Source organism: Neoarius graeffei, chromosome 6 (genome assembly GCF_027579695.1).
Source record: "Neoarius graeffei isolate fNeoGra1 chromosome 6, fNeoGra1.pri, whole genome shotgun sequence".
Lineage (NCBI taxonomy): Eukaryota > Metazoa > Chordata > Actinopteri > Siluriformes > Ariidae > Neoarius > Neoarius graeffei.
The window spans coordinates 34,183,843-34,209,367 of NC_083574.1; the positions used below are offsets into that span (position 1 = coordinate 34,183,843).

Here is a 25,525-nt window from a genome sequence, read left to right on the forward strand (position 1 = left end):
TTCTGTGTTTCTATTGTCCCACCACAGGAACCTCATGAAATCACGATCTTCTGGGCTGACGTGAAAGCCATGAAACATTTTCTCCACATCGCAATTAACTGCGATCTTATGTTGGCTAAATCTACCCAGAACTCCAGTCAGAGTGGTCTTTAAGTCTGGGCCTGTGAGAAGGTGGTCATTCAGAGAGGTGCCTTCGAATTTGGCTGAGCAGTCAAATACGACCCTAATTTTTTCAGGCTTCCTAGGATGATGCACCCCATGGTGCGGAATGTACCATGTGTTGCCTTCTTTGGGGGCCACACTTGTCTCTTCTGCATCACCATCTCTAAAGACACTGTCCACGAATTTAATGTAATCCTCCTTGTATTTAGGACTCTTCTCCATTTTTCTTTTTAAATGTTTTAGACGCACTGTGGCAAGCTGCCTATTGTTCGGAAGCTGAGGACGCGCTCTAAATGGTAGAGGCATCTCCAGATGTCCTTCTTGATTGTGCTTGACTTTCTCATTCAAAATGTTTAGAAATTGAATATCTTCTTGAGATATTGTCTTGTCTTTGGAATTTGTGTCAAGAAAGTCTGTCTTTAATGCCTTAATCACAGAGGCAGATGTGATGGGTGGAAGTTCTTTCACAGAAATGCGATGGCAGAATCCTGTCTCATTTCTTGTGCTAGTGCAAGGCATAGTGGCTCCAACTATACTCCAGCCTAACACCGTCTTGACTGCGTAGGGTTCATGCTCTTCCCCTGATACCACTTCCTTTGGTTTGAGAGCCCTTGCACAGTAATAGCCAATTAGGAGTCCTACAGGACAGTTCAACAAGTCTGGCATCTCTTCGGCCACGCTGAGAAGGTGGACCCACCTTGTCGCTGTTTCACGAGTAGGAATACTATTTTTCTCCAGCGGGATGTATTCCTGCATGTATGCTGGTGGTAGCTCAATGCAATCTTATGAACGATACCCTCTCACCCTCATTCCAACAGCTCTGTGGCAATTCACTATTGAACTTTTATCAGTCATTGTTGACAGCTTCAATTTGACAGGTTTTGTGTGAGCTTGAATTTTTTGGCAGATATCTTGGTCTATGAAGGAATTGCTGTTTTGTGTATCTAGTAATGCATATACCAAGATTTCTGGGCTATCCTTAGCTGCACTAGAAAGCCACACTGGGACAATCATTGAAATGCAGTCACCACTGTCTATTTTCACACTGCATAAGTTAGTGGAAGAACTTTCCTTTTGCGGTAGTGCTTCTGGCTTTTCACCTAGAGGACATTCCTCATGAAGTGGAGATGGGTGATTCCACCTGCAGATGTTACAAGTGGCTCTCTTTCTACAGTTTTTGGCAACATGGCTGACTCTGAGCCAACCATAGCACATATTGTTACTGATGACAAATTTTTTCTTCTCTTCTAAAGGCATTGCTGCAAAATTTTCACATTTATAGATAAAGTGATTTTCTTAACAACAGACACATTTTATGGGCCTTTTGGTTTAAGTAGCAGGAGGGTTGGTTGTAGAACGTGAACGGCTCTGGTGCTGGAAGTCTAGTCATTACCAGGGACTCTTTTAAGGCTTGAACCAGCGAGGCTTCATTCGAAGTTAATGCTACTTTGCATTCAGAGCTAAGCGGGCCTAAGAGATCTTGGGAAGCCTGAATGTATGGAATGCTGTCATGCTGTACTGCAGGGGTGGGCAATTATTTTTTCCATGGGGCCACATGAGAAACAGAAAATTTTGTGGAGGGCCGGACCAAAAGGCTGAACTAAATTCTGCATAATATTAATTGTATTTCTTTATATAAAGCAGTAAATAACATTGTTTTTACAAGCTGCTAAGACTGGTAAGAGTATGGAAAAAACAAGGTTGCCTTACAAAAAATTTAATTTATTCAATCAAATTTCCCAAAACAATGGTTAACAAAATGTGAATGTTTGTACCATTTTTTTCAGTCACATTCACCCCAAAACACAATCACAATATTGTCTTTCTACTCCAAATATCAAGCAAGATACATCATATTATAATAATGATGCCCACATTTGTAGTCTAATCACCTCATTTGGTGTTTTTCAGTTTTTTATTTGTTCAGTGAGAGAAATCTAGTCTCTGTTGGTCTTTAACGAGTGCATCAAAGTCAGGTTGAATGTCTGAGGTGGAGATGCGAAGCACAGCTGACATAATCATCGGTGAGAGAGGATCTATACCTGGATTTGTTAAACTTCATCACTGAAAATGTTTGTTCACATAAACATACTTAGCAGTCCATGTTTTGTTGAAAGCCCTGCATTCGGCATCTAGCTTTCTTCTTTTTGCGGACATTTTGGGGGCTAAAGTCTTCTTGTGACCTGTTCGCAACAACGTGCAACCAGTGCGTTTACATGCACATAGAGAGAATCGAATTTCTGCCGTTGTTCGACTGAAATCGAAATTCAAAATGCCATGTATACACCTTAATTCGGCTGAAATTGAACCGAACTTGATTTCTCGGAATCGAGCTACACGACCTAGATTATGTGATTTCTGCCGAGCTACTTAGTGCATGTATACCCTATTGAGCTAGGTATTCGAGCTACTTACTTCAGCACTGCCCCTTCCGGAAGTGACGAGTGACGAGACCACAAGCGGGAAACACAACAGCCTCGGTCAGCATGACAACGGCATGAATCTTTTCTTTTTGTGGCATTGTTTGCACTGTTAAAATTTAGCTCACTTACTGTATCACCAAATACATCTGTACAGCTGTTGCATAGCTGTGAATTGTGTACATAAACAAGTCATTGTATTTGTGTGTGTATATATATATAATGCCCAACATCTGAAGAATGTCAATAAAAACAAAACAATTGAACTTTTTGTGTGTTTATTAAAGGCCCGGTCCCACTGCACTTACGGATGCAAAGAGGATGTAAAACGTAAAAAAGTCTTTGCCATCCGTTGGAAAATGCTATGCATCCGTTGTGTACTCATTGCATACCTGCTTCATACGCTCTATCCATCGAGCATCCGTCCACTGTGATTTCATCCGTGCAAAAAGTTTTGAGCTGCACAAAACTTTTAGAACGGATGAACTTTCCGCCGTGTCCGTTATCATCCGTTAAACATCTGCTGTATCCTCTCTGCATCCTCTGGGCATCCTCGCAACTCACATCCGCTGCAGCTGAAAACGGAAAGAGGGAGGAAAGATAAGGTACATGAAACGTCTATTCATCGTTAGTAGCACGGAAATAGAAAGGATGTAAGCGTATGCATCTCGTATATAAAGTATTCAAAACGGACAAAGCGTTTATATCTGGGATGTATCTCGTATATTTAGGATGTCTGGAGTATGTCTAGAGTATGTAGAAGGACACCTAGCGGACAATCGATATTTTGTATAAAAAGGGGGAGAAAATCATCTAGTAGTAGAGATGTATCGATGTAGCCGCCAGCACGTCTTTCCGCTTTATGCTGACGGCGTGCGTGCTGCATCCCTTTATATCCGCGGAGCAGACGCAATTCATACCCCCCGCATGTGCAGTGAACAGTCTGCATCCGATATACATCCGCGCAACATGCCCTTTGTTTCCGTTAGGCATACGTGATGCATCCCCTTCATCCGCTATGCATCCGCTCTTTCTGCTATGCGTCCACTTCTCAGTTATCACCGGTAACCCCTTCGGAGCTGTCATCCACTTCCATCCGCTTTCATCCGCTAGGCTTCCTATGAACATGCCTTTAACATCCCCGCTATATACTACCCACGTCCGTTCTTTTCCGTTCTGTTTTCGCCAATTTTTGCCAATTTTGTCCATTTCTGGAGCGGATGAAAATGGATAGAGCCACCCCCGAAATTTTGCTCGTCCGCTGTGTCCTTTTTGCATATGTTTTGTGTCCATCGGCCAGTGGGACCGGGCCTTGAGACATAAGTTAAATTGTAAGCAAAAAATAATAATTTTGTAAGCAAAAAATGGACTTTAGAAAAATATACAATTGTGCAAAATAAGTTGTCTTACAAAACAGTGGTCTGCGCAGGACAGTCTGTAGCCATACAGTCTGTTAGAGCAAGCCTAACAGCTTGAGCACGGAAACTTTGTTTATACTCTTGAATAGCTCTTCTTCATGATGACAACTGGAAGTGTACCAACACGATGGGGCGTGTAGCGCCACCTGTGGCTTGGGTGCACAATGTACCTCACACAATAGCTCGATTTCCTTGTGTGCATGTAGGATTGGATTTCTCTGGCACCCCTGCTGGGACCCTTAGCTCGATTACCGACAGTAGCTCGATTTGGATGTGCATGTAAACGCACTGAGTGATATTAGTGATCATCTACCAGTTTTTACAATTTATGACTGTAATTGCAAGAGAAATGTGACAGACCATAAACTTAAGTACAGAAGAGTTAGGACAGAGGAAGCCATGTTTGCATTAAATAATGATTTATTACTGCAAGACTGGGAATCAGTTTATACAGAGAATAGCACTGATAGAGCATATGATACATTTTTAAGTATATTCAAATTATTATATGATAAGAATTGCCCACTGAAGCAATATAGTACAAAACAAAGCTATAATGACCAACCTTGGATTACTAAGGGATTACAAAATGCATGTAAGAAGAAAAATACTCTATATGGAGAATTTATTAAATTAAGAACCAAAGAGGCAGAAAATAAAAATAAAAAATATAAAAACAAGTTAACGAGTATCATATGGAGATGTAGGAAGGATTATTATAGCAAATTAATAGATAATAGCAAAAATAATATTAAAGAAATATGGAATATATTAAATAGTATTATTAAAGATGGCTCTGGACAAATACATTACCCTAAATATTTTAATGACAAAGATATCGAAAATTATAACATGGATGTAGTTGATAATAGTTTTAATAATTTTTTTGTTAATGTTGGACCAAGATTAGCTCAAAATATCTCTGATCCGGTAACAAATGATGATTGTATTGATAATATTATAAAGAGGAATTCTTGTTCTATATTTCTTACACCAGTAGATGAGAGGGAAACTATTATTGGGGAGGATTTCTAAACCATTAACATACATCTGTAACTTGTCATTTCAAACAGGTACATTTCCAAGCAATATGAAAATAGCAAAAGTAATTTTATTGTATAAATCTGGGGACAAACACAACTTCACAAATTTTTGAAAAACTATTCAATAACATTAGATAAATTCATTGAAAAATACAAACTACTCAGTGATAGTCAATATGGATTTAGAGCAAATACAGTAGATCAACAGAGCTGGCACTAATGGAGTCAATTGAAGAAATCAGTAACTCTATAGATGATAAAAAATATGTCGCTGGGATATTTATTGATCTCCAAAAAGCTTTTGATTCTATTAATCATGATATATTAATTAATAAGATGGAACAATATGGGATCAGGGGAGTTGTATTAAATTGGATAAGAAATTATTTGAGCAACAGGACACAATTTGTGAAGTTGGGTGACTCTGTGTCATCTCGTTTGAACATTGCTTGTGGTGTCCTCCAGGGGTCAGTATTGGATCCTAAACTGTTCAGCCTTTATATAAATGATATGTGCAACGTCTCATCTCATTATCTCTAGCCGCTTTATCCTGTTCTACAGGGTCGCAGGCAAGCTGGAGCCTATCCCAGCTGACTACGGGCGAAAGGCGGGGTACACCCTGGACAAGTCGCCAGGTCATCACAGGGCTGACACATAGACACAGACAACCATTCACACCTACGGTCAATTTAGAGTTAACCTAACCAGTTAACCTAACCTGCATGTTTTGGGGGGAAACCCAGGTGAACACGGGGAGAACATGCAAACTCTGCACAGAAAGGCCTTCGTCGGCCACGGGGCTCGAACCTGGACCTTCTTGCTGTGAGGCAACAGCGCTAACCACTACACCACCGTGCCGCCCCAAAACAAAAATCATGTTATTTAATAATTATAAAATAAATAAGGCAATAAATTTACTGGTAGATGGTGTTGACATTGAAAGAGTTTCTAATAATAAATTTCTTGGGGTAATAATAGATTATAGAAATCACATATAAAATACATACTAATTAAACTATCAAGAAGCATATCTGTGTTGAGTATAGCTAAGCACGTCCTGGACTATAATTCACTCTACATTCTTTACTGTTCCCTGGTTTTACCGTACTTAAATTACTGCTCAGTGGTGTGAGGAAATACGTATAAATGTTCACTTCATGAAATAACTATACTTCAAAAAAGAGCTATAAGAATAATTCATAATGCTAGTTACCAAGATCATACTAATTCACTATTCTTAAATTCAAAATGTTTAAAATTCAGGGATATTATAGAATATAAAACTGCCTTAATAATGTACAAAGTAAGGAATTATAAAGTACCAAGGAATATCCAAACAATGTTCTCGGATAAAGAGGGGGGGCTATAATTTTAGGGGGAAATTGAAATTTAAATTTCGCAGTGCTAGGACAACGTTAAAAATGTTCAGTATTTCTATTTGTGGAGGAAAGCTATGGAACAGTTTGAATGTGGAGCTCATGAAATGTACAACTATAAACCAGTTCAAAAAAAGGTATAAGGAACAGATCTTTATGAGGTATAGGGAGGAGGAATTACAATAGCATTCTATTGATAATATAGGTGTATATATGTGTGTATGGGTACATACGGATATATATTTATATCATGAGTATTGTGTACGTGTGTGTGTGGTGTGTGTATATACAGTCAGGTCCATAAATATTTGGACAGAGACAACATTTTTCTAATTTTGGTTCTGTACATAACCACAATGAATTTTGAACAAAACAATTCAGATGCAGTTGAAGTTCAGACTTTCAGCTTTAATTCAGTGGGTTGAACAAAATGATTGCATAAAAATGTGAGGAACTAAAGCATTTTTTAAACACAATCTCTTCATTTCAGGGGCTCAAAAGTAATTGGACAAATTAAATAATTGTAAATAAAATGTTCATTTCTAATACTTGGTTGAAAACCCTTTGTTGGCAATGACTGCCTGAAGTCTTGAACTCATGGGCATCACCAGACGCTGTGTTTCCTCTTTTTAATGTTCTGCCAGGCCTTTACTGCAGCGGTTTTCAGTTGCTGTTTGTTTGTGGGCCTTTCTGTCTGAAGTTTAGTCTTTAACAAGTGAAATGCATGCTCAATTGGGTTGAGATCAGGTGACTGACTTGGCCATTCAAGAATATTCCACTTCTTTGCTTTAATAAACTCCTGGGTTGCTTTGGCTTTATGTTTTGGGTCATTGTCCATCTGTATTATGAAACGCCGACCAATCAGTTTGGCTGGATTTGAGCACACAGTATGTCATTGAATACCTCAGAATTAATCCGGCTGCTTCTGTCCTGTGTCACATCATCAATAAACACTAGTGACCCAGTGCCACTGGGAGCCATGCATGCCCAAGTCATCACACTGCCTCCGCCGTGTTTTACAGATGATGTGGTATGCTTTGGATCATGAGCTGTACCATGCCTTCGCCATACTTTTTTCTTTCCATCATTCTGGTAGAGGTTGATCTTGGTTTCATCTGTCCAAAGAATGTTCTTCCAGAACTGTGCTGGCTTTTTTAGATGTTTTTTAGCAAAGTCCAATCTAGCCTTTTTATCCTTGAGACTTATGAGTGGCTCGCACTGTGCAGTGAACCCTCTGTATTTACTTTCATGCAGTCTTCTCTTTATGGTAGATTTGGATATTGATACGCCTACCTCCTGGAGAGTGTTGTTCACTTGGTTGGCTGTTGTGAAGGGGTTTCTCTTCACCATGGAAATTATTCTGCGATCATCCACCACTGTTGTCTTCTGTGGGCATCCAGGTCTTTTTGCATTGATGAGTTCACCAGTGCTTTCTTTCTTTCTCAGGATGTACCAAACTGTAGATTTTGCCACTCCTAATATTGTAGCAATTTCTCGGATGGGTTTTTTTCTGTTTTCGCAGCTTAAGGATGGCTTGTTTCACCTGTATGGAGAGCTCCTTTGACCGCATGTTTTCTTCACAGCAAAATCTTCCAAATGCAAGCACCACACCTCAAATCAACTCCAGGCCTTTTATCTGCTTAATTGAGAATGACATAACGAAGGAATTTCCCACACCTGCCCATGAAATAGCCTTTGAGTCAATTGTCCAATTACTTTTGGTCCCTTTAAAAACAGGGTGGCACATGTTAAGGAGCTGAAACTCCTAAACCCTTCATCCAATTTTAATGTGGATACCTTCGACTTTATGTCCATGTCCATTATTTAACTATAACTTGAATATGGTTCAGTAAACAGGTAAAAAAAACAAAATTTGTGTCAGTGTCCAAATATATATGGACCTAACTGTGTGTGTGTGTGTATATATATATATATATATATATATATATATATATATATATATATATGGGTCTGTCTCAGAAACTGGGTACTGTGGGGGTACCCCAATAAATATACTCACAGTCAATAAACTATACGGTTTTGAATGGTGATGTTGGTTTTAATTTGAAATAAAATGATGAAAGAAATAATACAGATAAAACTAAATCTTTGATGTGAATACTCTGTTCAGAATTTGCCAAAAATTCTGCAAATTTGTGGAAAAATGGCGGCTTGATCTTGGATATGATAATGATAAATGGTTGACTACATCGCATTCCCTTAAAAAGGTTGTAGTCCACTGAAAAGTGTACAGTTATCACTAATTGTATTTTAAGTTGTAACTTTATACATTGTTGCGCTCACAGAATAATCATAACCATAATAAAACATCATGCAAAATATTTGATCACCGTTGTAACTCCATTTTCCGCATATCCAAAACCAATACGATCGTGTGTTTTAATCTAAATGGAAAGCCTCAGGGTCAAGGTCACTACCTCACCAAAAGTAGTAACTTAAAATCACTACGCCATATAAAAATTTAGTTATAAATCTGTGATTTTGTTTTTTAAAACGAAAGCTGAAAGTTAGGTATAGAATATGTTTCTTACAGAATATGTTACGATGGTAGCTGGTCTTGTATTAATTTCTGAGCTATAAAATGAGTTGTGGTCTATTTTTTTACCGTAGTGTGTTATTTGTGTGCGGGGAAGGACACACATTAACAATTTGCATGTGTAGAATGGAATTTTCCACTCCAGCAGTTAGAAGTTGATCGTGCTTCCATTTGCGGTCTTTCTGTTACGCGGGTGATCTGTTCGGATGTTATCACTGAAAAGGTGAGTTTTGACAGTTTTATTTTGTTTTAGTCTTGCAGTATAAGGCAATAGAATGTTTCTTTTTCATCTTACTTTCATATTTCGCAGTGTTTGCGTATTTTTGGCCAATATTTTGCAACCATGGTCAATTTAGATCGAACTTTTCATAGAATCTACAGCCAGTCATTTTGCCCCACCCCTGCCTCGTGTTCCGTCTGGTGCGGTAGTGAGGTCCTGTTGCTCGCGCGCCGCAGCAGAGACCCGCGCGACCTTCAGCCGGTACAGTCGGTACAAGTCCTATTTCGCCATATCAAATACCCAAAATGTATCATATTAATATTTAAGTGAATAATCAATTCAGTCATCATAACTTGGCATTTTTAACCCAAGCAATCAAAAAGAGGAAATTTATTCAATATTTTCACTCATCTGTGAAGGAGGGGCTTTAATTCTTCATGATGGAGTTATTTTATATAAAAATCAATTTTACAAAAGCATTTGAAATGTAATTCAAAAAAAAAATTCCACAGTGGAGGCCAGATAAAGCAAGATACTATCTTTATTCTTATTAAACATGACAAAAGAAACATTGAGTGTACGGTAAATGCAAAAAAAATATTAAAATTAGAAAAAAATTTTGACCATAATGTCCCAAATGAAAGACCAGTTTCTGAGATGGACCTACAGTGGTGCTTGAAAGTTTGTGAACCCTTTAAAATTTTCTATATTTCTGCATAAATATGACCAAAAACATCATCAGATTTTCACACAAGTCCTAAAAGTAGATAAAGAGAACCCAGTTAAACAAATGAGGCAAAAATATTATACTTGCTCATTTATTTATTGAGGAAAATGATCCAATATTACATACCTGTGAGTGGCAAAAGTATGTAAACCTTTGTTTTCAGTATCTGGTGTGACCCCCTTGTGCAGCAATAACTACAACTAAACGTTTCTGGTAACTGTTGATCAGTCCTGCACACCGGCTTGGAGGAATTTTAGCCCATTCCTCCGTACAGAACAGCTTCAACTCTGGGATGTTGGTGGGTTTCCTCACATGAACTGCTCGCTTCAGGTCCTTCCACAATATTTAAATTGGATTAAGGTCAGGACTTTGACTTGGCCATTCCAAAACATTAACTTTATTCTTCTTTAACCATTCTTTGGTAGAACGATTTGTGTGCTTAGGGTCGTTGTCTTGCTGCATGACCCACCTTCTCTTGAGATTCACTTCATGGACAGATGTCCTGACATTTTCCTTTAGAATTTGCTGGTATAATTCAGAATTCATTGTTCCATCAATGATGGCAAGCCGTCCTCGCCCAGATGCAGCAAAACAGGCCCTAACCATGATACTACCACCGCCATGTTTCACAGATGGGACTGCAGATCATCTGCAAACTGCAGATGAGCAGCAATGTTCTTTTTGGAGAGCAGTGGCTTTCTCCTTGCAACCCTGCCATGCACACCATTGTTGTTCAGTGTTCTCCTGATGGTGGACTCATGAATATTAATATTAGCCAATGTGAGAGAGGCCTTCAGTTGCTTAGAAGTTACCCTGGGGTCCTTCTGTGACCTCACCGACTATTACACACCTTACTCTTGGAGCGATCTTTGTTGGTCGACCACTCCTGGGGAGGGTAATAATGGTCTTGAATTTCCTCCATTTGTACACAATCTGTCTGACTGTGGATTGGTGGAGTCCAAACTCTTTAGAGATGGTTTTGTAACCTTTTCCAGCCTGATGAGCATCAACAACGCTTTTTCTGAGGTCCTCAGAAATCTCCTTTGTTCGTGCCATGATACACTTCCACAAACATGTTTTGTGAAGCTCAGACTTTGATAGATCCCTGTTCTTTAAATAAAACAGGGTGCCCACTCATACCTGATTGTCATCCCATTGATTGAAAACACCTGACTGTAATATCACCTTCAAATTAACTGCTAATCCTAGAGGATTCACATACTTTTGCCACTGACAGATATGTAATATTGGATTATTTTCCTCAATAAATAAATGACCAAGTATAATATTTTTGTCTCATTTGTTTAACTGGGTTCTCTTTACCTACTTTTAGGACTTGTGTGAAAATCTGATGACGTTTTAGGTCATATGCAGAAATATAGAAAATTCTAAAGTGTTCACAAACTTTCAAGCACCACTGTGTGTGTATATATATATATATATATATATATATATATACTTCAGAAATTATTTCAGTTAGAAACCTGAAGTGGGAAACTCAATTTTGTCTAAAATTTAACTGCCCTGTATATTTTCAAGACAAAAATATTTTTGTTAGTTACTTAAAGGTACTGCTATTTAAAAAGGTACTATTACGTATTTATTCATGATATTTTACATGCCTATGTATAAATATTGGAACGTTAACCCTCATTTCTATGCATACTCAGTACTCTATTGCCGGTTTTCCACTACCAACGCGGCTGAGTTGGGCTGAGCCGTGCCGTGCTGAGTTGGGCTGAGTCGAGCTGAGTGGGGCTGTTGGAGTTGCATTTCGACTACAACCGCGCTGAACCGTGTTGGCTGGAAGTGGGTGGACACATTGGGTGGAGTTAGCGAAAGTGGGTGGACGTCACGTGATGTCGTTAGGCGGCGCAAACAGTGACATCAGTGACCTTTTAAGCGGTAGTCTCACGACCCGGATAGTAAACAATAAACATGGAGGACATGGAGTCGTTAGTGTTGCTGGTCTTGGTGCTGTGGCTTGTTGTCACCGACAACGCCAACAGATACTGGCAAGGGCGTATAGATGAGACGAGGCGCATAAGGCTTCAGAAATTCTCGTAATTCGTAATTATTCTTCTTCCGGGTTTACGGTCTTTACAGATCCCAGCGTGCTCACGGGGCGTGTGTGGGCATGTGAGGACACTCCTCCTCACCAATCAGTGCACAGGGGAGTGTCTCCTCACGCCCCTAGCCCCACTCGGCTCGGTTTGGCTCGCTTCAGCCCCACTCCAAAACCGTGCGAGCTTTGGGTGCTAAGCAGGGCTGAAGTGAGCTGAGTCGTGCTGTTCTGAGATAGTCGAAACGCGAGCCGTGTCAGGCTGAAGTGAGCTGAAGCGAGCTGAAGTGAGCTGAAAAAGGGTAGTGGAAAAGGGCCATAAGAGACTGTGAAAATGCCCAAAGGTGCTTGCAGACAACAGGACCTTTTTCATTGTTCTTAGAACTGTTGGAGAAAGTCCCCCAACCCCCTTTTTTTGAGGTACCCTCCCAGCACAAGAGGAACCATGAGTGATGCAAGTGTATGTTGACTGGTCAAACGCAAGCCAATGCAGCACCAGCCACCTCTAATTTTAAAACTCTGTGTAAAATGTTAGCAGTGAAAACAGCTCTTAACATTAAAAAATAAACTCAGGCAAATGGACCAACAAAGTAGTCCAGGCTTTATTGAGCCTATATGCGATGGATGAAATGCAGCATGATTTTAATGCTTCTAAGTAAAATCTAAAAATCTTCACTCATTTCCTGCTAACTTCATGCTAGCAAGCCGACTTGCATCACTTCAGCGTTTCTACTGGTGGTGCGAATGAAAACAGGGGGCCTTGAAGGTATGTAGTTCTCAGGAGAGCTACCCAGTGAGTAGTTACTTGCAATGAATCCTGAGAACTGTTTGGTCTGAAAAGTGTCTAATGACTTCTGGTGATCTTCCCTAACTGCCAAGGACTGTTTCTAACAGCTCAAAATACCAACCTATGAGAACATAGCCACAGAAACAGGACTGACCTTAGGACTTCCCTGAAAGGTACTCAGAGATGAGCACTACTCATACCACTCGAAGGATGATCTCAGTTTTCCTTTAAAAAAAAAACTTGGATTAAACAGTTTCTTAAAAACCCTAACTCTAAATGGAAATTTATTCCTAACTACTTGTTCTTGAAACTTGGTGGCTTTTATTGTTACAAAGTAAGAGAAAATTATCTCATCTCATCATCTCTAGCCGCTTTATCCTGTTCTACAGGGTTGCAGGCAAGCTGGAGCCTATCCCAGCTGACTACGGGCGAAAGGCGGGGTACACCCTGGACAAGTCGCCAGGTCATCACAGGGCTGACACATAGGCTATGTTTACATTAGACCGTATCTGTCTCGTTTTCTTCGCGGATGCACTGTCCGTTTACATTAAACCCCCTGGAAACGCCGGGAAACGGGAATTCGCCAGCGTCCATGTATTCAATCCAGATCATGTCAGCTCCGGTGCTGTGTAAACATTCAGAATACACGGATACGCTGTGCTGAGCTCTAGCTGGCGTCTCATTGGACAACGTCACTGTGACATCCACCTTCCTGATTCGCTGGCGTTGGTCATGTGACGCAACTGCTGAAAAACGGTGCGGACTTCCACCTTGTATCACCTTTCATTAAAGAGTATAAAAGTATGAAAATACTGCAAATACTGATGCAAATACTGCCCATTGTGTAGTTATGATTGTCTTTAGGCTTGCCATCCTTCCACTTGCAAGTAGTAAGTGATATGCGCTGGGATCACACACACAGCGGCTCAGTCCCGAATCGTGGCTTGTGCACTTCACTCGTGCGCTCTGTGAGCTGCGCAGGGCCGGAGTGCGCACCCTCCAGAGGGCACTCGCTGTTCAGGGCGGAGTGATTTGGAGCGCAGGATGCCTGCGGAGCCGAGCGTATCTGTGTACTGGCGTTGCTGTGTGCACGCAAATCGTGTATTGGTGTTGCTGTGTGCACACTAATCGTTTTAAAAATGTTAATCTGATGATCCGCTGATACAGTCTAATGTAAACATGGGCTTAGACACAGACAACCATTCACACTCACATTCACACCTACGGTCAATTTAGAGTCACCAGTTAACCTAACCTGCATGTCTTTGGACTGTGGGGGAAACCGGAGCACCCAGAGGAAACCCACACGGACACGGGGAGAACATGCAAACTCCACACAGAAAGGCCCTCGCCGGCCACGGGGCTCAAACCCGGACCTTCTTGCTGTGAGGCGACAGCGCTAACCACTATACCACTGTGCCGCCCTAAGAGAAAATTATGTTGAAAAAAAAAACTTAAAACTGTCTCGTTTTCACAAGCAGATGCTTCTTTCCTGGTCTTTGATTTATAAACATAACTTTTTCCCCCCATAGATATTATGTCTGGAACAATAGAGATATATAAACACAGAACACTGTTTTTGGAAAACTGGTTTGGGGACATAACCAATATGGCCTAATGGTTAGAGAAACAGCTTTGGGACCAAATGGTTGCTGATTCAATTCCCTGGACCTGCAGGAACGGCTGACATGCCCTTGAGCAAGGCACCTAACTCGCCAGGCTGCTCTGGTTACATTGTACATCGCTCTGGATAACAGCGTCTGCTAAATCCCTGTAATGTAATGGTCATGGTATTTACCTGGTTAATCAGCTTCAACACTCTCAGGTTGCTGACCCCCCACAGGGGACTTTTAGGACTGTTAGTAAACACACATCTAAAGCGCCACGAGTTTTTGTGCTACAGTAGAAACATTCAAGTAACACCACTAGAAACCTTGAAACTTCTTGTTTTCAAATATCTCATCTCATTATCTCTAGCAGCTTTATCCTGTTCTATAGGGTTGCAGGCAAGCTGGAGCCTATCCCAGCTGACTACAGGCGAAAGGCGGGGTACACCCTGGACAAGTCGCCAGGTCATCACAGGGCTGACACATAGACAACCATTCACACTCACATTCACACCTACGGTCAATTTAGAGTCACCAGTTAACCTAACCTGCATGTCTTTGGACTGTGGGGGAAACCGGAGCACCCGGAGGAAACCCACGCGGACACGGGGAGAACATGCAAACTCCGCACAGAAAGGCCCTCGCCGGCCATGGGGCTCGAACCCGGACCTTCTTGCTGTGAGGTGACAGCGCTAACCACTACACCACCGTGCCGCCCCCGTTTTCAAATATACTGTATATATCTTTAAAACAAACTTTATCTTTAGCACTTTGTAAATAAAAACAAATCTTACGAATTTCAGTACTTCAGCCAGCTGCAGCCTCTTAATGACACACCCATCAGCTATTCACATGTTAAACACATGGAACATCAGTGTCGTCATTCGCTCATTGTGTAGCAAGGGGAGGTGAGAACACGCCCCATTTCACTAGTATAAACAAGTGTACATGTTCACTTGTTTCCATACCAACTGAGAAACTTTGAGGCCCCAAAGGCTCCTCTGAAGAAAGTTGGCAAGGCTCACAAGCCAGTTTGTGGGATTGAGCTGAACACAAATGGGAATAGGGCCGGTGATGGTCGCAGAGCCTGTGTGTACTGCAGGTTGAAGGGAAGGAAAACAAAAACCTTGTGGAAGTGCAAAACGTGTGATGTTTTCCTTTGCCTTCAACCTGACAGGAACTGTTATGATGCTTGGCATCCAGATGATGACTGCAATGAGGACTGACAGCAGAGAGACACAATCCAGGGATGATCATTAGCTATTGAACATTTTATTGAGTATCTTACAGTTGAAGAGGGTATATTCATTGTAAGATTTAGAAGAAGCCAGAATATGTGAATCTGTGACTGTGATAGCTTTGGCTTTTAGGGATTCTTTTCTTTGCAGTAACTTTCCAAGCAGAGAGGTGTGGGGGCAGGGAGGTACAGTGGCCAGGGCCTTCGTCTTTGACAAATGGACTATTGACAGTGACGGGGGGATTACAGGTGAATTACACCTCATCAATATTCATTTGAAAGGGCAATTGGCTTTGGAGAAAACATAGGTAGTCTGAAGTTTCTACAATTAGTATTGAAACTACAGAACATTTCTGAATGTCATTCTTACTTTTATGTAGCCAACACCTATGTTTACAAGGTTCAGACTTCAAAAGTCTTGTGCAGATATATTTATAAATTCTGTAAAGCTGCTTTGCGACAATGTTTATTGTTAAAAGCGCTGTACAAATAAACTTGATTTGATTTTGACTTGATTTATAGTGTTTTTTTTACAAGGTTTGAAGGCTCTGAAAATAGTTTTGTAAGGTTGTTTGCACTTAATTTAAATAAAAACAAATTTAATTCCATTCACTTTACTCTCATATTATTATTGCTGAGGGTGCCCAGAATATAACCATGTGTGTCACTTTTCCATGGATGTTTTTAGTTAGATGAAATACTTAAAAATGTTAAGGTTTATCAGACTGCCACAGAGTGTCTGACAGGCCCAGGACCTCAGAGTGTTAACTCGAGTAGTGATTTAATGTCCTAGTCTGAACTCTTACACAGATACAATGTACCTACTCCACCAAAGGAATACACTATAATCTTTGATGCGATTCCTTCTGGTGCTGTCTTGCTTCTTAAGAACTCTTTATTTGAGCCTTATTACCTTTAAATCCTACTGTTACTGAGATTGGCCAGATCTGTTTTTCTTCTAATAAGAAGAATAACAACCGTGATATACGTGCTCTGTTTCAAAGAGATAATGTCTCCATTCCGAGTGCTGTTTCTTATTGGAATAATCTTATCTCAGGCATGGAATGGAAGAAAATATGGTGCTTACTCTCTAAATATTTTCTTACTAACAAAAGGTAAAGAAGTCTCATCTCATTATCTCTAGACGCTTTATCCTGTTCTACAGGGTCGCAGGCAAGCTGGAGCCTATCCCAGCTGACTACGGGCGAAAGGTGGGGTACACCCTGGACAAGTCGCCAGGTCATCACAGGGCTGACACATAGACACAGACAACCATTCACACCTACGGTCAATTTAGAGTCACCAGTTAACCTAACCTGCATGTCTTTGGACTGTGGGGGAAACCGGAGCACCCGGAGGAAACCCATGCGGACACGGGGAGAACATGCAAACTCCGCACAGAAAGGCCCTCGCCGGCCATGGGGCTCAAACCCGGACCTTCTTGCTGTGAGGCGACAGCGCTAACCACTACACCACCGTGCCACCAGGTAAAGAAGTGCCTTTTAAAATGATTCATCGCTTTTACCCTACCAAGATCTTTCTGCAAAGATACAAAAAGGAGGCGGCACGGTGGTGTAGTGGTTAGCGCTGTCGTCTCACAGCAAGAAGGTCCGGGTTTGAGCCCCATGGCCGGCAAGGGCCTTTCTGTGCGGAGTTTGCATGTTCTCCCCGTGTCCGCATGGGTTTCCTCCGGGTGCTCCGGTTTCCCCCACAGCCCGTAGTCAGCTGGGATAGGCTCCAGCTTGCTTGCGACCCTGTAGAACAGGATAAAGCTGCTAGAGATAATGAGATGAGATGAGATACAAAAAGGACATTGTTGTGGACTGATCTTTTTATCAACTGGCTCCAGAGGACCTTCATGACTTATTTTGGTCATGTCCTCACTCTTGTATTTTTTGGCAAGATCTTTGTGCATCCATTTCCCAACATATTCTCACTGAATTCTTTCTCTCTCATCTCTTTCTTTTAATGATGTACCAGTACTGTTTGGCTTTTTCTCGTACTCTGCATCCAAATACAACCAATTCTATGTTATCAACTTAATACTCACGAAAGCACATATTCACAAGTCAAAATTTTCTTATCTTAATCCCTTTTTTATTGTGTTTGAAAGAGAAACCAAGCAATACATAATTTTTTTTTCTCTAAAAAACCCAAAGCTCTCAAAACCTTGGATTTATGTGTACTATGTGTACTCTAACATATTTCTTTCCTAATGTATTTCTGTGATTTCTGGCTGTATAGAACCTCCTGGCGTTGTATTTTGTGTTCTCATTGTATTACTTTGCTGTTTATTAATTAAAAAAAAAATCCGTAGTCCATTCTTCAACGCACCAGAGGGGGTAAGGTATGAATCTTCCGCTCCACCTCACGGCAGTATTTCTCTGGAAGACCAGCCATCCTGGAACAGAGTAAAAAAAGTTATATTTTATATATATTAGTTAAATATAAATCAAATGATATAAGCTATGTGAAAATTCCCCAGCAAGATGACGTGTGTGCATTACATTCTAATCAGTAGGAAAACAGTTAATCTGGGAGAAGTCTATAACCATTGTTTTTTAGCTCACAGAGCCATAAGCTGATGAGCTATTGCCATCACGTGGCGTCAGTCCGTCCATCCATAATTCACAAAAATTGTTACTCCTCCCTGAGTTTTCAATGGATTCTGATTGTTTTGTTTGGAAGATCTAATCAGTCTGCACAATAGTTCATCATCATCATCATTCACTGGTTTTCTGCATCTAGTGTCATGGAAGCGTCCTACAGCTGCATTCAGTCTTTCTTCATCTTCTTCCACTGCGTCTCGCATCCTGCAAGCTCCCTTAGCTCTCAGAGTTTCTTTTCTGTTGTAGGAGGACCTCGTCCTCTGTGCTTGAGGCCTGCCTTCAGCGTGCTGAGTAGATTTACACAATGCCTTCCTTTACGGGCCTTGTATCTGCTGGAGCCTAATACTGTGCAAAGCTTTTTGCACAGGTGTGTCTTGTGGCATTCTACGGATGTGTCCAAACATAGACCACCTGAGTTGATCGACTTTTACGGAGAGAGGTGTTGTGTTGCAGATTCTGTATAAGGTGTCGTTTGTTACCATACTCTTAGGCCACTGATGACCTGTGATAGCACGCAGGTGTTTACGGTGGCAGATGTCAAGCTTCTCTATAACTGCCTTTGGTGTTGCCCAGCTGTTGCAGTTATATAGCATGATGGAGACACAACAAGCATTGTATAGTTGTAGCTTCTTTGCCAAAGGAATCCTAGATCTTCGGATCCAAATCTTCCAGAATGATCGAAATGCAATGTTACCCATGATGCAATGTGCCTCTACATCAGCAGAGCTACAGAGGAGGGAACCCAGGATTTTACTTTTCCTCCATTCCTCTTCTCCTCATAGTGATTTGTCGTTCTCATCCTTCTCTGATGTATCAGCCAGGTAGACTCTGTTTTACCTTCGTTCATGAATAGGTTTGAGTCCTTTAGGTTTTTGGCAGCAACAGGTAGAAGTCTTTCTAGTGGATCTTTTTCTTCGTCTAGGAAATCCACATCATCTGCATACTCCATTTCTAGAGGCATGCCCAGTTTAGAGAAGGGTGGATTAGGTCTTGTGGAAGATCTCCATACAGTTTCTAGTGCAGCTGCAAGGTAGCAGGTGAACAACACTGGGGACAGGCTGTCTCCTTGTGGAGAACCAATGGTTATTTCAAAGTCTGCCGAGTGTGTTGATCTGACGCGTACCTTCAGCTTGGTACCTGACAGCAGTAGCCTTACCAGTCGCACTTCATCGTCGCTGGACCCAGCCTGGTATAACACTTCTAGGATTTTTCCTAGGGAAGGAAGACGACACCTTCACGAGGTCCCCCCCCTGTTAGTACCAACGCAGTCGGGAAGCTAACGTCGTCAAGGACTGCGAGCTGACAACCGCATAAAGAGGACTATGTCTACCTTTCTTCATCCAAGAAGCTGTGTCCGGCATCCTCGGGTACCGTCGCCTCCCACAGAATTTGCTTTTGCTACATGGAATGTGCGAGGTCTGACATCAGCCACGAAGAGACAGACACTAGGAACAGACTGTGAATATTACAACATCGATATTGCATGCACAATAGTTACTCCTTGTTTTTGTGATTTCTCATTAACAGGTTGCTAAGTAGACTGATTAACGAACTTTCAGGACAATTGGGACTTCTTCCTGAGTTTTCACAAGATTTTGATTCTGGTTGTTTTGTTTGGAAGATCTAATCAGTGTGTACAAAAATTAATATTTGGTTTTGTGATTTCTCATTAGCAAGTTGCTAATTATGCCAATTAAAAAACTTTCAGGAAAATTGCTACTCCTTTCCAAGTTTTTAATGGATTTTGATTGTTTTATTTCAGGGATGTGATTGGCCAAGGACAAAAAAGCAGGAAAATATATAGACCCATAATGCAACACGGTAGCAGTGTGGTATAAACAGACAGTTTCAGAGAACTTTACCCATGAGATGTTATAATGACTCAGCACCCCGTTAATGGCCAAATGGAATTCAAGGTGAGCAGTTTAACTCCACACAGAAAGGTCCTTGCCGGCCACGCGGCTCGAACCCAGGACCTTCTTGCTGTGAGGCAACAGTGCTAACCACTACACCACTGTGCAGTCTAATAATAATAATAATAATTATTATTATTATTATTATCATATAATTATCATCATGATTATGAACAGGCCAAATCCCAAACGGCTCCTGGTTGGAGACGGAGTGCACTACTGTAGAAGCCTTTTTATACTTTCTATAGGGCGGTTTTGGAGAGAGCTGGGGGGCATTTGGGATTCAGTTAATTATTATTATTATTATTATTATTATTATTATTATTAACAAAAGAGCAGCTAGCTGCGGCTGAATCCCAAATGCCTCCCAGCTCTCTCCAAAACCGCCCTATAGAAAGTATAAAAAGGCTTCTACAGTAGTGCACTCCGTCTCCAACCAGGAGCCGTTTGGGATTTGGCCTGTTCATACGCATGCGTAATAGGGCTGGCTGGCTGGCTGGCTGGCTGACTACAATTTCCAGTGAATTCAAACTGGGAGGGACACACTTTAAAACTACTACCTGGAAAACAAAACTGTTGATGAATTAACAAACTGATTAATTCCTAACTTCACTCGTGTGTACTTATGTAAAGTATTAAATTAGTTTGCAAGCTAACAGTGTAATGTGTTTCTACATCCAGGCTGCTTTAGCACACACACACACACACACACAGCCAACATGGACTGAGAGAGGAACCCCCCCCACACACACACACACACTCAGACACTCACCCAGAAGTTTCTTCACCTCATCTTCACTCATGTAAACATTGACACTCGGGTGGTTGTTATGGCTGTTGGTGCTGATTATCCCGCTGGGTCTGGCGAGGCACAGGGCCGCCTGGAGCAGCAGGAGCAGCACGCAGCCCCCAAGTGTCCTGAGGGCTGGAAGCGGCCGAGCGCGGAACTCCGTCCGGCGACCCTCAGCGCCCCGCGCCGCCTCCTTTTGCCCCAGCATCGCACCTTCACTCTTCCCTCACACTGCTTTAGCAAACCCTCAGGCTCTACCCTCATCTAAAACTTGAGTGGCCTCCCGTGGGCAGCATTCCTATAGTAGGTGATGATAACGACGCTTACAAAAACCCCGCTCCATCTCCAGCCAGTTGTCCGGTGCTTCCTGGCCAAGCTAACCGTAATGCTAACGACGCCAGCTAGCTAGCTAACTTTGTTCAAGTCTTCAAGACTCGGGTCACATAAAGGTTACTCTCGCTTTTTTTATTATTATTGGTACCGCTTAACCTAGGGTAGGTTATTATGCGCATGCGTGGCTCATTGGAGTTGCCTATGGATAATGTGGTAATGTGGTCCTACCCCCCCCAAAAAAAACGAATTTGCATGATTCACGAGGGTCGCATTTTTATGCCTGAAAATCCGGAATTCCGGAAAAATCCGGAAGAATCACATCCTCGTATTTGGAAGATCTAATCAGTCATAACCTGGCGACTTGTCCAGGGTATACCCCGCCTCTCGCCCATAGTCAGCTGGGATAGGCTCCAGCTTGCCTGTGACCCTGTAGAACAGGATAAGCGGCTACAGATAATGGATGGATGGATGGATCTAATCAGTCTGTACAATAGTTACTCCCTGGTTTTGTGATTGGTATGGCCGTGTGAGATACTACGTCGCTGATGCTCTGGTTTAAATTTTATTTTATATTTTATCATTAGACAGTACAAAACATCTTTTTTTTTCTTTCCAGTTACTTTTCATGGGAAAGCTCAAACAGGTCATGAGACCAAGCATTCCAGCAGTCCTGTACATTCCATCCTATATTTTACAAAAGACATTTTTTTCCCAGCTGTGGGAGCAGATGCATACGCTAAAACTCATTAACCATCTGTAGTTTGTTTTGCATTGTGGCTTCGAGCACTGCTTCCAGTTGAAATATTTCTGCATCTACACCAGGGGATGCTTCTACATCTATGTGAGGATGCTTTTCGTAGACTTTAGCTCTGCCTTCAACACCGTCATTCCAAGTAGACTGGTCACTCAACTCATCGACTTCAGACTTCCCCAATCCTTCTGCCACTGGATCAAGCACTTTCTGACTAACCGCCCCAGATTGTTTGGGCCCTCATCTCTCATCCATCCTTACACTCAGCACCGGTGCCCCATAGGGCTGTGTGCTGAGCCCCCTTCTCTGTGCCCTCACCCATGCCACTATCATTAAGTCCAGCAGATGAACTTATCTCAGGAGGAGGTTAGACAGTTTACAGAGATGAAGTCCAAAGACTGGTAGTGTGGTGTTCAGAGAACAGTCTCAATCCTGAACTCCTCAAACACAAAAGGACTCGTAATAGACTTTCAGAAGAATAGTGCAGACAACCGATCCAGTACACATCAATGGGGACTGTGTGGTAAGGGTTCCTGGGTACACACACCACTGGAGCTCTCTCCTGGACTATCAACACCACTACAATACTCAAGAAGGCATGAAGGATCCTCAGGAAAGACAACTTGCAAGAGAAATTGATGGCATCCTATTACCACTGCTCCATGGAGAGTGTGCTGATGTACTGTATCTTTGTGTGATAGGCCAGCTGCTCAGCAACGGACAGGAAAGCCCTTCAGAGGGTCATCGATACTGCCCAGAAGATCATCAGCTGCTCACTGCCCTCTTTGGAGGATTTTTTCAGCCCTTGCTGTCTCAGTAGAGCAGCCAACATACTGAAGACCCATCATATACTGGACATCACCTGTTTGACCTGCTGTCCTCGGGTAGACACTTTAGGTCTATCATATCATGGACAAACAGACTTAAGAATAGCTTCTACTCCAGATCTATTTGAGAACTGAACACTTCTATTTTTAATTGCTGTTTTTGTAATGTATGAAGTGTGAAGGCACCATGAGGAGGATTGCTACCCGATTTCATTTTACTCTGTGCAATGACAAAGGAATCTATCTATCTATCTATCTATCTATCTATCTATCTATCTATCTATCTATCTATCTATCTATCTATCTTTTTTTCAATGCACATTGTGCTTTTGCTAGCTTCATCATAATGAAACTGTAGCATTATCATTAGGCTTGAATCATACTGTGAGTCAGTAAAGTGAGCCAGATACAAGTAAGTAAAGATATGCCAACAAGAAAAAGGCACAAGACCATGACTTGCTATGATCCAACATTATTATATACAACTGAAACAAATAGGTTACTTCTGATGGCATTTTTTAATATAACAAAATTATCTGCATATACTTAACAGTTATTCCATGAAATCAAGTTGTACATGAGCTGACAGCCGACGAGGCACGTAGCACCAAGTTAGCTATAAGCCATGTATGATGAGATTGAGTGGAATAACTGTGTTATTCTATCCACATTCACTGGATTTTGAGAAACAGAGCATTTCTGTTTTTTGAAAATTCAATAAATAAAAACTTTATACAAAACATCCAATAAAATCATTTCACTTAGAATGTAAACAAACAGGGCGGCACGTTGGTGTAGTGGTTAGCGCTGTCGCCTCACAGCAAGAAGGTCCAGGTTCGAGCCCCGTGGCCGGCGAGGGCCTTTCTGTGCGGAGTTTGCATGTTCTCCCCGTGTCCGCGTGGGTTTCCTCTGGGTGCTCTGGTTTCCCCCACAGTCCAAAGACATGCAGGTTAGGTTAACTGGTGACTCTAAATTGACCGTAGGTGTGAATGTGAGTGTGAATGGTTGTCTGTGTCTATGTGTCAGCCCTGTGATGACCTGGCGACTTGTCCAGGGTGTACCCGTTTCACCCGTAGTCAGCTGGGATAGGCTCCAGCTTGCCTGCAACCCTGTAGAACAGGATAAAGCGGCTAGAGATAATGAGATGAGATGAGAGATGTAAACAAACCAGTGAAATGACAGGAGCAATTTGTGAAAAATGCTATAATTCTCTAAAAAAAAAAAGATATATTCATATGATTAAATACTTTCATTCCATATTTTGGTGCTTTTTTTTGTATTTTTTAGGGTTTTGTTTTCGAGTAGAGTTTATTTAGTCCTCGGTTGGGTCAGCAACACACTCCGCCATGATGATCTTCTTTAGGGTCTTTTTTTCTTTTTTTTGTTGGTTGGCAAACCAATTTAAAGGTGCATTACCGCCACCGACGGGGCTGGAGAGTGGAACATTTTTTTTTTTTTTTTGGGGGGGGGGGGGGGGGGGACGAGACACTATATACTTTTAGTTAGTTCCGTTTCTTTTAAGTACTTGATAAAGTGATATATCTGACTTGATGCGCTCCACCATTTTGTTTTTCTCCACTCATGGTATTGCTGGGTTTCAGTCACATGACTTTTCTTAGTGGTTTTACCAGAAGTGAAATAGCTGGTGGTCTAAATGGCTGCCATCGTGCAAACAACTAACAATAACTTATCAGAGTACGCTCGTAATCTAGAAGCCACTTCTGGCTTTAGATATATTCAGAAGATTGCTATGTGCAATGGAATCGACCCCTGCAGTCTGGGAAAGAACGATTTGTCATACAATCTCGAAAATTACCCTTCAGTCGAGTTCCCCGACATCTCAAACTATCTGGTGTTGCAGATGTCCTTCTACACTGCAAAACAGATGAAAGCATGGAAGAGTATGGAGGCTTATGACTTTTTTTGTATGTGGCTGGGTAAAGGACCTCGGTATCAAGTTGCTGCTGAATGAATCCTGTATTGTTTTTGCCCGTGTAAGTGTTTTTTTTTAAAGCTTTTCATTCGCGTCTTTACAACGAAGTGCTGCAAGTTGAAGTGTAAACAAACAGTTTGCTCGATTCTCACTTGTGTTGGCGCTCATCTCTCAGGTAAATCATTCACAAAGATCATCAGAAACCCCTTTAAAGACCTGGATCTTTGTTAAACAAGACGGAGAAGTGATCACGGCGCATTGTAACTGTATGGCTGGGGAAGAATTTTGTCGCGACCTTCATGCATATGGACTTTGTGAGGAGTAAGCAAAGAACAGCTGGGGACTTTGGTGCTTTGTGACTAAAAAAAGTACTGTAAAATCACGACACATGGCAAGAAAAGCACTTGGAAAACACTAAGGACATAGCTGAGAGGGAGATACAAATCTTTCACCAAGTAATCACTGCAAACTCGAACATGCTTCGACTCGGCTCCCTTCAATTTCACTGAGAGGTTCAAAAGCCACCTTTCTCGATGTCTTTTTGGGAAATCCTGTGTTCGTTCACCCTTTTTTATTAGTTCATGGGGAACCCTAAAAAACTTTTATCAGTTTCACGGTTTGATCGATTTGAACAACCTAAAACAACGCAAGCGTAAGGCATTTTTCATGCGAGCAATGCACCTTCTCCATACAAACGCTTTGTCAACTGAGCTTTGGTAGACCACCAGCTAAAGTTTTGAATAACTAATGAAG

At 41.5% G+C, this 25,525-nt stretch overlaps 1 protein-coding gene across 1 annotated transcript in view; it reads right to left on the reverse strand.

Annotated features, from left to right (window-relative positions):
- Positions 1 to 17,941: 17,941 nt before the first annotated feature.
- Positions 17,942 to 25,525, reverse strand: part of LOC132887414 (cilia- and flagella-associated protein 45-like) — a 31,315-nt gene continuing 23,731 nt past the window's right edge. Inside the window, exon 12 of the mRNA XM_060922888.1 lies at positions 17,942 to 18,017. Within this exon, the coding sequence (XP_060778871.1) occupies positions 17,942 to 18,017 (76 nt within the window). The remainder of the gene's footprint in view (positions 18,018 to 25,525) is intronic.